Genomic DNA, 16241 nt, shown 5'->3' with positions numbered 1-16241 from the left:
ACCAATCAGGCCTGTATGGTAGTGTGGCCAGACGGAAGCCACTCCTTAGTATAAATCACAAGGCAGCCTGCCTGGAGTTTGCCAAAATGCACCTGAAGGACTCTCAGACCATGAGAAACAGAATTCTCTGGTCTGTTCATACAAAGATTGAACTCTTTGGCGTGAATGCCAGGCGTCATGTATGGAGGAAACCAAGCACCGCTCATCACCAGGCCAATACCATCCCTGCAGTGAAGCAGGGTGGTGGCAGCATCATGCTGTGGGGATGTTTTTCAGTGGCAGAACTGGGAGACTAGTCAGGATAGAGGGAAAGATGAATGCAGCAATGTACATAGACATCTTTGATGAAAACCTGCTCCAGAGCGTTCTTGACCTCAGACTGGGGCGACGGTTCATCTTTCAACAGGATAACGGACCCAAGCACACAGCCAAGATATCAAAAGAGTGGCTTCAGGACAACTCTGTGAATGTCCTTGAGTGGCCCAGCCAGAGCCAAGACTTGAATCCGACTGAACATCTCTGGAGAGATCTGAAGATGGATGTGCACCGATGCTTCCCATCCAACCTGATAGAGCTTGAGAGGTGCTGCAAAGAGGAATGAGCGAAACTGCCCAAAGATAGGTGTGCCAAGCTTGTGGCATCATATTCAAAAAGACTTGAGGCTGTAATTGCTGCCAAACGTGCATCAACAAAGTACTGAGCAAAGGCTGTGAATACTTATGTACATGTGATTTCTTCGTTTTTTATTTTTAATACATTTGCAAAAATCTCAAAAAAAACTTTTTTAACGTTGTCATTATGGGGTATCATGTGTAGAATTTTGAGGAAAAAAATGAATTTATTCCAGTTTGGAATAAGGCTGTAACATAACAAAGTTTGGAAAAAGTTAAGCGCTGTGAATACTTTCCGGATGCACTATATACCATAATAATGATGAGTCCCAGTTTTTCTTGCCAGAAGTATGTTACTCTGAATTCCATCTTTCTAGATTGCAGAATACAATTCCTGGGAATATGTACCCATTACTATGTCTTTTTTACAGCCAAAATGGGGGTGACTTTTGTTACTAAATCCACAGGTCAGAAGAGTGTTTGGTTTAAATAAATCATGGGAGCTCAAAAGTATTAGATCCTTTAATACAACTACATAGACTCTGAAGGCAGGGTGAAAGCACATTATTTATCATGAACTGTATCTCTAAGCGATGCATTGCCAGACACATGTTAATCAGGCTGCAGCTGTATGTAGGGCACTGGCAATTTGATAAACTTACAGTTAATGATCATTTTAAGGAAATGTTCTCAGTAAGATGGATGTGGATTTGTTTTCTCTGACTGCAGGGAAAGGATTATATAAATTTCCTTTAGCTAAATGTGTTTAATCCCATGTGTGTGTATGCTTGTGCGGTACAGAATTTAGACTGTAAGCTCCACTGGGGGAGGGACTGATGCGGATGATTAAACTTTCTCTGTAAAGTGCTGAGTAATATGCTGGTGCTATATAAATAAATAAAGAAATAGGGATGTTGTGTAAAAACATAATTGATTAATTATTTCACTGATACATTATTTTCCTTTCAAGTTAGTTATATTTGTCTATTGCCTTTTATATAACCACACAAAGAAGATGATACATTTTCCCATTTCTCTAATTACTTATGTGCATTCACCCTCTGTGTGGGACTATGATTTGTGTACAGTTTTCCACAAATGTACCATGTCTACTACTGGTGCCTGTACCATACTCTTCTTGTACACATGAGCTGGTTTGTTGGTAATTTATGTGTAAATACAGATCACACAGTTAAGGCTACTTTGATTAATACAAATGAATCTATAAACTGGCAATGACTTTATACAGCACTAACATTGGGGGTAATTCCAAGTTGTTTGCAGCAGGAATTTAGTTAGCAATTGGGCAAAACCATGTGCACTGCAGGGGAGGCAGATTTAACATGTGCAGAGAGAGTTAGATTTGGGTGGGTTATTTTATTTATGTGCAGGGTAAATACTGGCTGCTTTATTTTTACACTGCAAATTAGATTGCAGATTGAACACACCCCACCCAAATCTAACTCTCTCTGCACATGTTAAATCTGCCTCCCCTGCAGTGCACATGGTTTTGCCCAATTGCTAACTAAATTCCTGCTGCGATCAACTTGGAATTACCCCCATTACACACTTGTAGTGTTACTCATAAACCCTTGGCACTGCTGCTGTAATATGCTAATAGCTTAGGGCATTGTTATTACAGATTTTTATGAGCTGCAGTAAACTATAAATGTGATTTTAATGAGTATTTAAAAAAAACATGAAAACTTATTCAGTGCACCCCTTTATTTAGTGGGAACGTATGTGGCATTTCCTGAGGAAAATGTGTAAGTGGTCTAATAAGGTCATCCCCCCTCCTGAAAATGTAAAAAATGTCAGGTGTTGATCTGCAGTTAATGCATATACTGTATGTGAATGGTTCCAAAATCAACAATGGTGGGAAACAAAATGGTTCTGCAAACCAAAGTCTAAAACACTACCCAGTGCCGTTATGAGAAGCTGGATGGGCAGAGGAGACCCGTGAAGGAGAATTGGGAGCAAAGGCTGTTTTTTAATTTATATTTCACTCTCTTTATTTTAAGATTTGTTTTTTTAATTAACATTATGTTGAAACAATAACAGAATATGAGAAGAAAAGGCTCTGACTCTTGCTTGTACAGCAGGACTGGCCTACCAAGGGTCCAGGGAAATATTCAGTTGAACAACGGCTCTGTCTTCTTCTTACCATATTCTCCCCATTTATCTGCTGGAGATGGTCAGAAAATCAGTCAAAAACGTGTGATCTGCTCCCTGACTCCACGTCCACTGATGCCGTGTCTGAGATGAAGCTCACTTCTTTCCGCAACATTTGGATCGTGTACTCAAAAACAAACAAGTCTCCCGGTCCCTTTTTCTTCCATTCTCCCCTGTCTGTGACAATCTGCTCTTCTTCTGTCAGTGGCATAGACTCTGCCCTGCATCTGCCTGCACCAGCCTCTTTGTCTTTCCCGTCTGTGCCAGCCTCTCTCCTTACTCAGTCTGTGACAGTCTCATGCCTTCCCTGTCAGCGCCAGCCTCTATGCCCTTCGTCTGCCTAAATCAACCTCAATGCCTTCCGGGGCAACACTGCAATAGAGCCCTATCATTACATTCTCCTTGTGATCCCTTTATACCCCAGTCAGACACTGCGCTTACATAACCTTGTCCCAACAGACAAGAACTTGTCAGTTTCAAATGAAAAGGTTTTAACGGATATATGGGTCGTCTTAATTGGCTGGGTGGTACATATTGTGGGTTCAATTCGAAGTATGATCAACAGCTTGACTGGCTAATATAGAAACTGGTTAATTAATCAAATTATAAAAACTGCTAATTCTATTCTATTATTATTTTTAAATGCAATAACTTTTCTTTTTGTGCAGTATCACAGCATTAAGCTCCATATTGATTTACTCTTTTTCAGCAGTATACACCTTCACTGTGAGGGTATGGGATCTTCACTGTTAGGCCACTTAGGGTGAGCGCAGTTAATAAAAACAAATCGTTATGGTAGACTTACTATAGTTAACTCTTTTTCTTTGAGGTCCATAGAATCCGCAGGGAAGACACTGGGGTGTAGATGGTTGGAGAGGACCGGGCACCAAACAGATAAAGCTTTTGAAGTCCCAGGATGCGCTGGTCCTTCCTCCAATATACCCCGCCACCAGCCAAAACAAGCCAGTTTTGTGAACAAGTCCAAGGCAGGAGCAGGATAAGAGAGAAGGAAAACTGGTACACACAAGAAGCACTCTCTCACCCAACAGAGAAAGGAACCGGTGACCAAAAGGAAAAACCCAGAGGTGCATCAGGGTGGGCGCCCTGTGGATCCTAAAGACCTCAAAGAAAAAGAGATAACTATGGTAAGGCTACCATAACTCTCATTTTCTCCCACAGAGCCACCAGAGGATAAATGGAGGTTGAATGTGAAGGACTCCCTGAAGGAAAGTTCAAACATTAGGCAGGGGAGCGATTCTATGCTGGAACCAGACTGACAGAGCAGAGACATGCACTTTGAGGGATGCCAGGCGGAGTCCGAGATCTAACCAAGCTTGGAGAAAGGCAAGCACTCTGGAAACTCCAGAGGGTCATAGTGTCTTGCATCACACCACTGAAAGCATGACAAACATGTCAATATGCAGGCTGAGGCAGGCTTCCATGCCTTGATCATTGTTTTAATCAGAGAGTGGAAGAAACCCTTGGATCTTAGAAGGGATGACTCAAGAGCCACACCGTCAAAGACAGATGAGCTAGGTTTGGATGCAGACAAGGGCCTTGAGACAACAGGTCTGGTCGCAGAGGAAGTGGTAAGGGCGTGTGTACGGATAGACTCTGTAGATCAGTGAACCAATGGCACCTGGGCCAGACCAGAGCTATCAACAGCACGGTGCCTCGTTCCTGCTTGAATTTGTGAAAAACCCTGGAAAGGAAGGAGACTGGACCCGTATACGGGAACTTTGTGGTTGTGTTATGCGGCCATGAGGCCCACGCCGGTAGGCCCCATTTGTCCACCAGGAGCTGGAAAACTTATGGGTGTGGAGCCCACACTCCGGATTGTATGTCATGACGGCTGGGGAAGTCCACCTCCCAGTTGAGGATTCCCAGGATGAACACCATTGAGATGGCCGGCAGATGACGTTAGGCCCATATGAGAATATGTGCCACTTCCTGCGAGTGCTCCCCTGATGACTGAGGTAAGCTACTGCAGTGGCGTTGTCGGACTGGACTTGGACAGGCCTGTCCTGGAGAATGTTCCATGCCAGAGTGAGCGCTCTGTATACAGCTCAAAGCTCCACGATGTTGATTGGTAGGCAACTCTTGATGGGAGTCCAACAGCCCTGAAAGGAGTGTTGACCAGTTACTGCGCCCCATCTACAGAGGCTGGCATCCGTGGAGAGGAGCACCCAATCCAGAATCCAGAAGGGGCGACCCTTCTCCAAGTGATACGTCTGTAACCACAAGCAGAGGGACAGGCAAACCTGTCATTCCACTTGGAGAGGATCAGATGTTGAAGGGGCCTGAAGTGGAATTTAGCGTATTCCATCATGTCGAAGGTGGAAACCAGGGACCCCAGGGCCTGCCTTTCTGAGTGAACAGACACATGGCGACTGTGAAGTAACTTGCATACTTGCGTTTGCAGTGCAGAAATTTTGTCTGCTGGCAGGAAAATGCCCTGGTGGACTAGTGGGGTCGCAGATGGACAGAGGCCCACATCAACGCCTCCTGTCTGTCCCCACGACCTGAGGAAAGGCTGCACAAAGACGCGGTTCCCGGCGAGTGTTGAACTGCCTTACCTGTCCCCCCTATTCTCTGACTGCAGCCTGGGTCCCCATGGAGCTTGCTAGCTGGGCTACGTGGTGCTCACTGAAATCACTGGTCCACTCACCAGTTTTGCAGCACCGGCAGGAGGTTGGAGAAACAGCAGCACTGGCATCCTTAGGACTGCCTAGCGCTGACTGCTCTGAGTAGTAAATAAGAAAATAAAAGAAAACAGAAAAGAAAAAGCTTGCGGCTGCTTAAAAATCAACTATTAAAAGGTGCATCTGGCTCGTGCCGGCACCAAAGCGAAACTGGCTTGCCTTGGCTGGGGGCTGGGTATAGGGCATACCTCCCAACTGAGGAGGGACAATAACTTCGGCGTGCAACCAAAACTGTGGACGTGGCACCATGGTAATGGGGCGTGGCCTTGTGACAAGCGGTTTTGTGACTATGGGGGCATGGACAGAGCTCAGTGAGCTGCTGGCCATGCCCCCTGTCCCTCTCTTGTCTGGGAATAGCGCTGTGCGCATAGCATTTACTCACCGCTGCTCTGCTCAGAGCAGCGAGAGACAGAGTGGGTCTCTGGGACAACTAGACTGACCGTGAAAAAAGGGACTGTCCCACCGAAATCAGGACAGTTGGGAGGAGGGACTGGAGCATCCTGGGACTTCAAAGGCTTTAACTATTTAGTGCCCGATCCTCTCCTACACCGCAATGTCTTCCCTGTGGATGCCTATGGATCCTGAAGAAGAAATACAAAGAACTGAACTACTGGAGTAGTACTTTAAATGCACAGTACATTTTACAAGGAAAAGCTGCATATTTAATTGTGTGCATTTCTGTGCCATTTCTATTTTATCTTAGAGTAGACAATGTTTATAATATTACTTATGTTTTTAACCATAAAAACAGAAAAGAAAACAAAAACGTACATTTTTATCTAATAAGTATTTTCAAAGAACGTGTCTGTGTGGAGTATTCATAAAGCTGAGTGTACAAAGGATACAGCTCCATGTAGGAGGGAACGCACACTATCTCCTTTGAGAATTCCACAGGGCAATAAAGCATGTTCAGCTGTTCTTCATAGAGTGTCAGAGTCTCAGTCAGGTTTACACAGTTTCCCTGTGGGAGGAAGTAGAAGAGGAAAGTAAAGGTGAATTATAAGCTTATTGACAGGTATTATAAATAATTGTCTTGCAAAGGTTTCTAAAGCAAAACTGAGGCTTGCCATTTATCACAAGAACTGTCTGGAAGTCTAGGTAAGTAATAAACAAATTGCTCCGATGGCAATATTATTACTGTAAGACCGGAAAGTAAGCACAGTTAACCCATGCTGCATAATGACAGTGACAGGCACAGAAACATATTTTCCTTTCCTGGTCACTCAGACTTGAGTACAGTCAATGGCATGCCTCCCATAATTATTTGTTTGTGTATGTCATTAATCTGTCCTGAAATCTCTCCTTTTTTTTTATAAATAGCTATTTCCTTAGATTTTTCAATAATTTCTCTGTAGACAGATGACAAACTGTACACTATCCACGCAGTGGCGGAACTAGCGAGCGGTGGGCCCAGGTGCAACAAAATGCTTTGGGCCCCCATCCCATCCAAGTCCACCCCCTCACCCCTGGAGAGGATCTGGTGAGGGGGACCTGCTCAGGGCCAGAGAAATGGATACCTAGCAACAGTGCCGTAACTAGACATTTTAGCACTGTGTGCAAGAAACGGCATCAGAGCCCCACCCCTGCATGCAAAACAGGGGCAGTGCGCGCCGTAGGCGCGTGCAAAAATACATAGTGGCGTGGCTTTGTGGGGAAGGGGTGTGGCCACAAAATAATACCAATTCATAAAACGGTGCACAGTAGTCTCCATTATTCAAATTACGCCGCACAGTAGCACCACTACACCAGGTAGAGACCCTTTTACACCTTACGGCGGACAGATTCCTCTTTTTACACATTACAGCAGACAGCGTCCCCTTTTTACACATTACGGCAGACAGCGTCCCCCTTTTTACACATAACGGCAGACAGCGTGCCCTTTTTACACATAGCGGCAGACAGTGTGCACTTTTTACACATGACGGCAGACAGCGTCCCCTTTTTACACATAACGGCAGACAGCGTGCACTTTTTACACATAACGGCAGACAGCCTCCCCTTTTTACACATAACGGCAGACAGCGTGCCCTTGTCACACATAGCGGCAGACAGCGTACACTTTTTACACATAACAGCAGACAGCGTGCCCTTGTTAAACATAGCGGCAGACAGCGTACGCTTTTTACACATAACGGCAGACAGCGTGCCCTTTTTACACATTACGGCAGACAGCGTGCCCTTGTTACACATTACGGCAGACAGCATCCCCCTTTTTACACATTACGGCAGGCAGATTCCCCCTTTTTACACATTGCGTCAGGCAGATTCCCCCTTTTTACACATTACGGCAGACAGCATCCCCCTTTTTACACATTACGGCATACAGATTCCCCCTTTTTACACATCACGTCAGGCAGATTCCACCTTTTTACACATCACGTCAGGCAGATTCCCCCTTTTTACACATTGCGGCAAAGATTCCCCCTTTTTACACATTACGGCAGGCAGATTCCCCCTTTTTACACATTGCGGCAAAGATTCCCCCTTTTTACACATTACGGCAGGCAGATTCCCCATTTTTACACATTGCGGCAGGCAGATTCCCCCTTTTTACACATTACGGCAGGCAGATTCCCCCTTTTTACACATTGCGTCAGGCAGATTCACCCTTTTTACACATTACGGCAGGCAGATTCCCCCTTTTAACACATTGCGGCAGACAGTCCCCCTTTTTGTACATGGAAAGAAAGAAAGAAAGAAAGAAAGAAAGAAAGAAAGAAAGAAAGAAAGAAAGAAAGAAAGAATAAAAGAAAGAAAGAAATAATTATACTTACCCTCTCCGCTGGCTCAGGCTCCTCGGTGCAGCTTCTGGTCACGATTCCCGGGCAGGAGAGAAGGAGGAGGAGGGAGGTGGAGGAGGGAGCCGCAGCAGCGCTGTGTTCTTGGTGGAGGCGCTGCAGCTGCTGCCCCTCTGCTTCACTATAGGCTGTTCTCGGAAGACAGCCTATAGTGAAGCAGAGGGACAGCAGCAGCAGCGCCTCAACCAGTAGTAAAGCGCTGCTGCGGCTCCCTCTTCCACCTCCCTCCTCCTCCTTCTCCCCCGTACCGCTCCTCTCCTCTCTGTCCGGGCGGCTGTGTGCTGCGGGCAGCAGTTGCCCGCAGCACACAGCGGCATGTAATGAGTCAGTTTGACTTATTACATGCTTTGGGCCCCTGGATAGTGGCGGGCCCCAGTGCAACGCACTGGTTGCACTGGCGGTAGTTCCACCTCTGTAACCACGCCCACTGTAACATAGTGTCATATTTCCCATTAAAAGGTCTTGACCCATTTTTTTCATTATACCCCTAGTTTGTGATTTGCTAACCAATTATATTATTTTATAGTTCAAAAACATATCATCAGGTGTAGACCTTTGTCCTGTTTAGCCAGTTTCCATTTGGTAATGAACATAATGCAAAGTTTGGATAAGCAACTAAACTTACAGGCCCTACACACTGGCCGATATTCCTCAAGATATGAACGATCTCGTTCATTATTGAACGAGATAACGTTCATATCTTTGAGTGTGGAGTCACCAGCGAAGAACGATGCGCGGCCCCGCGCTCGTTCATCGCTGGTGCCCCGTCGGCTGTACATGCAGGCCAATATGGACGATCTCGTCCATATTTGCCTGCACTTCAATGGAGCCGGGTGACGGGTAAATCCTTTTCTCGTAGTCCGTAGGGGATACTGGGAATCCATTTAGTACCATGGGGTATAGGGGGTCATTCCGAGTTGATCGCTCGCTGACGATTTTCGCAGCGCAGCGATCAGGTGAAAAAACGTAATTTCTGCGCATGCGTATGCCCCGCAATGCGCACGCGCGACGTACGGGTACAAAGGTCCTCATTCCGAGTTGATCGCTCGCTAGCTGCTTTTAGCAGCAGTGCACACGCTAAGCCGCCGCCCTCTGGGAGTGTATCTTAGCTTAGCAGAAGTGCGAACGAAAGATTAGCAGAATTGCTCGAAAATCTTTTCCTGCAGTTTCTGAGTAGCTCCAGACCTACTCCTAGATTGCGATCACTGCAGACTGTTTAGTTCCTAGTTTGACGTCACAAACACGCCCTGCGTTCGGCCAGTCACTCCCCCGTTTCTCCAGCCACTCCTGCGTTTTAGCATGACATGCCTGCGTTTTTTAGCACACTCCCGGAAAACGTTCAGGTTCCGCCCAGAAACACCCACTTCCTGTCAATCACTCACCGATCAGCAGAGCGACTGAAAAGCGTCGCTCGGCCCTGTGTAAAATTGCATAGTTTTGTGTGAAATTACTTCGCACGTGCGCCCTGTGGCCCATACGCATGCGCAGCTCAGCCGATTTATAGCCTGATCACTGTGCTGCGAAAAACGGCAGCGAGCGATCAACTCGGAATGAGGGTCAAAGCTCTTTGTGGTTGTGCTCAGGTTCTAGCGAAGTTTCCCTTCGTACTGGCTGCAAGAAGATTGACAGGAAAGGGGCGTTTCTGGGTGTCAACTGACCGTTATCAGGGAGTGTTTGCAAAAACGCAGTCGTGTCTGAAAAAACGCAGGCGTGGCTGGGCGTTCGCTGGGCGGGTGTATGACGTCAAATCCGGACATGAATAGGCTGAAGTGATCGCAAGCGCTGAGTAGGTTCAGAGCTACTCTGAAACTTCACAAACTGTTTTTGCACAGCTCGGCTGCACATGGGTTCGCACTTCTGCTAAGCTAAAATACACTCCCCAGTGGGCGGCAGCATAGCGTTTGCACGGCTGCTAAAACTAGCTAGCGAGCGATCAACTCGGAATGACCCTCCATAGACGGGTCCACTAGGAGCCATGGGCACTATAGAAGTTTGATTAGGTGTGCTGGCTCCTCCCTCTATGCCCCTCCTACCAGACAGTCTAGGAAACTGTGCCCGAGGAGACAGACATACTTTGAGAGAAGGTTATAGAAAAGGAAAGAGGTGAGATTTCGAACCAGCACAGCCATAACAAGAGAAAAGACATGCTAACCAAAACTTGTAAACAGGAACAGCAACAGCTGAACCAAACAACATAACTAAATCAAGTAACAGTGCAGGAAGAACGAAGCACCGGGCGGGCGCCCAGTATCCCCTACGGACAACGAGAAAAGGATTTACCGGTAGGTAATTAAAATCCTATTTTCTCTTGCAACCTAGGGGATACTGTGAGTCAATTTAGTGCCATGGGGAAGTACCAAAGCTCCCAAACCGGGTGGGAGAGTGCTGAGGTTCATGCAGAACTGACTGACCAAACTGAAGGTCCTCAGAGGACAAGGTATCGAACTTGTAAAATTTTGCAAACTTGTTCGAACCCGACCAAGTAGCTGCTCGGCAGAGCTGTAATGCCGAGACACCCCGGGTAGCCGCCCAAGAGGAACCCAATGACCTAGTAGAGTGGGCTTGTACAGATTTTGGAATTGGCAAGCCTGTTGTGGAATAAGCATGCTGGATAAGGAGCCTGATCCAGCAAGCAATTGACTGCTTTGAAGCAGGACACCCAATCTTGTTGGCATAATATAAAACGACCAGCGAGTCCGATTTCCTGTGACGAGCAGTTCGCTTTACATATACCTTCAAAGCCCTTACAACGTCCAAGAACTTTGAAATAGCAGAGGCGTCTGTAACAACCGGAACCACAATAGGTTGGTTGATGTGAAACGCGGACACCACCTTAAGAAGAAATTGCTGACGAGTCCTGAGTTCAGCTCTGTCCTCATGGAAAATCAAGTAGGGGCTCTTGTAAGACAACACCCCCAGTTCAGACACACGTCTTGCTGAAGCCAAGGCCAATAATGTGACGGTCTTCCACGTAAGGTACTTTACGTCTACCTCCTGTAATGGTTCAAACCAGTCTGATTGGAGGAACTGCAGCACCAAATCGAGATCCCAAGGTGCCGTGGGAGGCACAAAGGGAGGTTGGATGTGCAGAACACCTTTTAAAAATGGTCTGGACCTCCGGGAGAGAAGCCAAGTGTTTCTGAAAGAAAATAGACAAGGCCAAAATCTCGACTTTTATGGAGCCTAGACGTAGGCAGAAAAAGCAGGAAATATCCCAAACGAAATTCCACCGCAGAATATTGCCAGCTCTCACATCAAGAGACATATTTCTTCAAGATATGATGGTAATGTTTAGACGTTACCCCCTTTCTGGCTTGGATCATAGGGTGTCATTCCAACCCGTTCGCACGCTGCTGGTTGTCGCAGCGGTGCGAACAAGTCAGGACTGCGCCTGTGTGGCATCCGCAATGCACACGCGTGTCGTTGCCCAGCGACAGCCGTCGCCGGGCAACGACCAGAATAAAAGAAGAAAGTGATCGCTAGCGCGATCACAAGAAAATTGACAACTGGGAGGCGTTCCAGGGCGGATACTCACCGTTTTCTGGGAGTGGTGAGTCCAACGCAGGCGTGTCCAGGCGTTTGGAGGGCAGATGTCTGATGTCAATTCCGGGACCTGCATCGCTGGATCGATCGCACAGGGTAAGTAACTCTTACCCTGGTCTTGTTTTATAGGAATCTTTTTTTGCATAGCTGGGCTGCACAAGCGTTCGCAGCCCTGTTATGCAGAAATACACTCCCCCCATAGCCGGTGTCTAGTTGATTGCATGGGCATCAAAAAGTTGTTACGTGCGATCAACTCGGAATGACCCTCATAGTCAGAAATGATGAAGCCGCTGAACCCGGAGGGAGGCGGGGAAACACGTTAAAGGACTCACGTATCTTTGCTCCATACAGCTGTCAACTGCACTGCCTACCGCCAGCAGTAGCTTCAGATCTACACGGATGTTATCCTCCAGAGAAGACTGCCTTTAAAGGTTGAAAGCACCAGCAGCCGGGAGGAGTTCACTGTAATCTTAATGCTGGAAGGTAGCGGTGAGCGCATATATAATCTGTCTGGCCAGACGTTCTAAAGAATTAACTCCTTCAGCTTTAACGGATCCTAATTGCTGAATGGACTATCTGTCACTTTGTTGCTACTGAAATATAAAATTGCAGCTATTAGTGACTCTCGTTAGCTGGATTAATCAGCGTGCAGCGTGTTACGTTGCCACACAATTTTTACAGTGATACAGTGTTTCTAAGTATTTGAATGGACTGTTACATTGTTAAATGGACTGTTTTATCCAGTATAGCAGTTAAGACATACACTGTAGAGAATAATTGTTGAATGAGCTTTTACTTATTTTGTCTGTTTATATTAGATGGGAGTATCTTTTCAGAATAGTTTATAACAGTGTCCAGACAGAAAAGAGCATATTTTATGTTTTTAAAATAATATATTGATGTATTTAAATCACCGGCCGGTGGCTATGGATGTTTGATTTATTAAATTTTATTGTTATTTTTATTGGAATGAAGTAATAAATCTTTGCCCAATCTATATGCGCTGCAATATTTTTGCTTTATATCTGATTTTTTCTTCTGATAAGGTTGAGTAGCCTTATTTTTCTGGCAGCACATAGATTGGTGTGTATCGAGCGCTTGGCTATATTTAATTGTTTTTGTCTTGTCTACTGCCACCGCCTGTGGGTCTCTCGACCTGGAACAATACTGCTTGAGCTTTTTGTAGAGTCGAGAGGCCATCATGTTGATTTGTGGATATCCCCACTGACACGTCAACCACCGGAACACCTCCATGTGAAGGCCCCATTCCCCCGGGTGCAGGTCGTGTCTGCTGAGGAAGTCTGCTTCCCAGTTGTTTACTCCCGGAATGAAGACTGCTGACAACGCCACGGCGTGTTTTTCCGCCCAGAGGAGAATTCTTGACACCTCTGACATTGTTGCTCTGCTTTTCGTTCCGCCCTGTTGGTTTATGTACGTTACCGCCGTTACATTGTCCGACTGGACTTGAATGGCCTGATTCCGAAGCAGAGATGAGGCCTGCAGAAGGGCGTTGTATATAGCCCTGAATTCCATGATGTTTATTGGAAGGATGACTTCCTGACTTGACCATCTTCCCTGAAACTGAACCCCCTGGGTGACTGCGTCCCAACCTCTGAGGCTTGCGTCTGTGGTTAGCAGAATCCAATTCTGAATCCTGAACCTTCAACCCTCGACTAGGTGAGAAGTTTGTAGCCACCACAGGAGGGAGATCCTAGCTTTTGGGGACGACGAATCCTCTAGTGCATGTGAAGATGCGGTTTCCGGTCCATTTGTCCAACAGATCCAGCTGGAAGGGCCTCGCATGAAACCTTCCATACTTAATCGCCTCTTAAGAGGCCACCATTTTCCCCAGAAGGCGTATACAGAGATGCACTGAGATCCTGGCTGGCTTTAGGACAGCCCAACCATCGACTGGATTATAATTGCCTTTTCCAAGGGAAGGAATACTTTCTGAGACTCTGTGTCCAGTATCATTCCCAGGAAATGAAGCCTCTGCGTTGGTTCTACGTGAGATTTTGGTAGGTTCAGAATCCACCCATGATCCAGGATTAGTCTGGTTGAGAGACCAATGTTCTCCAACAACTGCTCCCTGGACGGTGCCTTTATCAGAAGATCATCCAGGTACGGAATTATGTTCACTCCCTGTTTGTGGAGCAGTAACATCATCTCTGCCACCACCTTGGTGAAAACCCTCAGTGCCGTGGAGAGACCAAATGGCAGGGCCTGGAACTGGTAGTGACAGTTCTGCAGTGCAAACCATAGATAAGCCTGATGAGGTGGCCAGATCGGAATATGAAGGTATGCATCCTTGATATCCAGAGACACTAGGAATTCCCCCTCCTCCAGACCTGAGACTCCATCTTCAATATGAACACTCGTAAGTACGGGTTCAATGACTTGAGGTTCAGAATTGGTCTTGCCGAACCATCCGGCTTAGGTACTACAAACAAGCTGGAATATTAACCTTTGTTTTGTAGATGAGGTGGAACTGGAACAATGACCTGGGTCTGTAACAGTTTTTGAATGGCATCCTGTAAGGTTATTCTTCCCTCTTGTGGAACTGGTAAGCCTGATTTGAAGAATCTGTGAGGTGAGAGCTCCTGGAACTCCAGTCTGTAGCCCTGGGATATAAGGTCTATAACCCAGGGATCCTGGCACGATCTTGTCCAGATGTGACTGAAGGATTTTAGCCGGGCTCCCACCTGCCTGTCTTCCAGGCACCGCGGCCCACCATCATGCAGAAGGTTTCGAGGAAGCAGAGCCTGAGCGCTGTTCCTGTGATCCGGCAGTAGCTGGTTTTTGTGGTTTACCTCTAGCACCTCTGGTGGCGGTAGAAGAACCTCTGGTCTTGACCCTAAACTTGGCAGTCCGAAAGGACTATAAATTGGAGCCTGAATAGGCCTTTCTAGCTGGGGGAGCTGCAGAAGGTAGGTATGTGGACTTACCCACAGTAGCTTTGGAGATCCATTTGTCTAGTTCATCTCCAAATAAGGCCTCACCTGTGAAAGGTAGGCCCTCCACGCCTTTTCTGGAGTCCGCATCCGCAGTCCACTGGCATAGCCATAAGCCCCTGCGTGCCAACACTGCCATAGCTGTAGTGCGTGCATTAAGCAAGCCTACCTCTTTTATGGCTTCCACCATAAAGTTCGCAGAGTCCTTTATATGTTGCAGGAGCAAAATAATCTCCTCTTGAGGTAAGGTGACTAACCCTTTAATTAGGTTACCCGACCATTTAGCAATGGTTCGCGTAATATACCCACATGCTATAGTGGGTCTCTGGGCCACCCCAGCAACTGTATACAAAGATTTGAGCATAGTCTCAATTTTGCGATCAGCCGAGTCTTTTGGAGAGGCTGCACCCGGGACAGGCAATACAATTTTCTGTGAGAGCCTGGAGACTGATGCATTCACTATCGGTGGATTTCCCCATTTTTTCCTATCCTCAGGAGGAAAAGGAAAAGATGATAACAACCTTTTAGGGATTTGAAATTTCTTATCTGGATTAACCCACGGTTCTTCAAACAGGGTATTGAGTTCCTTTGACACAGGTAAAGTGGCTGAGGATTTTTCTTTATATTAAAGTAAGATTCCTCACCTTATCAGGGATATTGAGGGCTTCCCTGATAGCATCTATGAGAGCCTCTATTCCCAGCGACAGAGTACCCTCCCCACCTCACCCTCCTCCATTTCTGACTCCTCATTATCAGAGTTAGAGTGCAGGATACGGGCCAAAGAACATTTTGCGTACAATTGGCAGGGGACTGAGACGCTGGTCTGGGTACGGAGTCCTTTTTCATAAACTCAGCCACAGACTGTCTTAAGTATTGTGTCTCTTTCTCAGTCTGAGATAATTTAGTAGAAATGGTGGAAATCATTCCCCTAATGGAGTCCAGCCACACTGGTTCTGCACCACTAGCCTGGGAAGGGATACTACACTGAGTACACACCAGTGAACCCCCTGGAGAAGAGGTACACTGTGCCTTACATGAAACTCACTCTTTGCCTGACATACTGTAGCAGTGACAGCACACACACACACACACACACAGGAATAGGTTAAATACACAATTAACCCACAAAGAGCCCTTCCATGGAGACACAGAGAGATTATGGAACCAGCACACGGCGCCCTTATCGCTAATGCCAAGCTTAGCCGGGTCACAGACTAAGTACCTAGATTAGGGACTTAGAGCACTAATAAGTCGCTATACCCCCCCCCCCCCCCCAATATGACACCCTGGTACCGCTGAGGTAATCTGGAGTATCTCTGTCAGTCAGTGTCTGTGTCAGCTGCAGTAGGGAAAATGGCGCTTGTGAGCTGCTGGATCCGCTCATAGTGAAGCCCCGCCCCTTCCGTGACGCGCGGTCTTCCAGCTCTTCCTTATACTGGCTGTGTGTGTCTATGTGCATAAAAT

The 16241-nt window shown here is 46.6% G+C and overlaps 1 protein-coding gene across 3 annotated transcripts in view; it reads right to left on the bottom strand.

The window, feature by feature from the left end:
- The window catches only part of SMS (spermine synthase), a 376994-nt gene that overhangs the window by 36363 nt on the left and 324390 nt on the right, over window positions 1–16241 (bottom strand). Inside the window, exons 10-11 of one of the 3 annotated variants that reach the window (XM_063955771.1) lie at window positions 6331–6446; window positions 2656–2796 (exon numbers count right to left, since the gene is read on the bottom strand). In XM_063955771.1, coding sequence (XP_063811841.1) covers window positions 2790–2796; window positions 6331–6446 — 123 coding nt within the window. In that variant the 3' untranslated portion in view covers window positions 2656–2789. Of the gene's footprint in view, window positions 1–2655; window positions 2797–6330; window positions 6447–16241 lie in introns of those variants that run through there. The other 2 variants (XM_063955772.1, XM_063955770.1) reach the window with 2 other exon arrangements.

The sequence above is a fragment of the Pseudophryne corroboree genome, chromosome 2 (genome assembly GCF_028390025.1).
Source record: "Pseudophryne corroboree isolate aPseCor3 chromosome 2, aPseCor3.hap2, whole genome shotgun sequence".
NCBI classification, from domain to species: domain Eukaryota; kingdom Metazoa; phylum Chordata; class Amphibia; order Anura; family Myobatrachidae; genus Pseudophryne; species Pseudophryne corroboree.
This window is presented reverse-complemented; position numbering and strand designations above follow the sequence as displayed.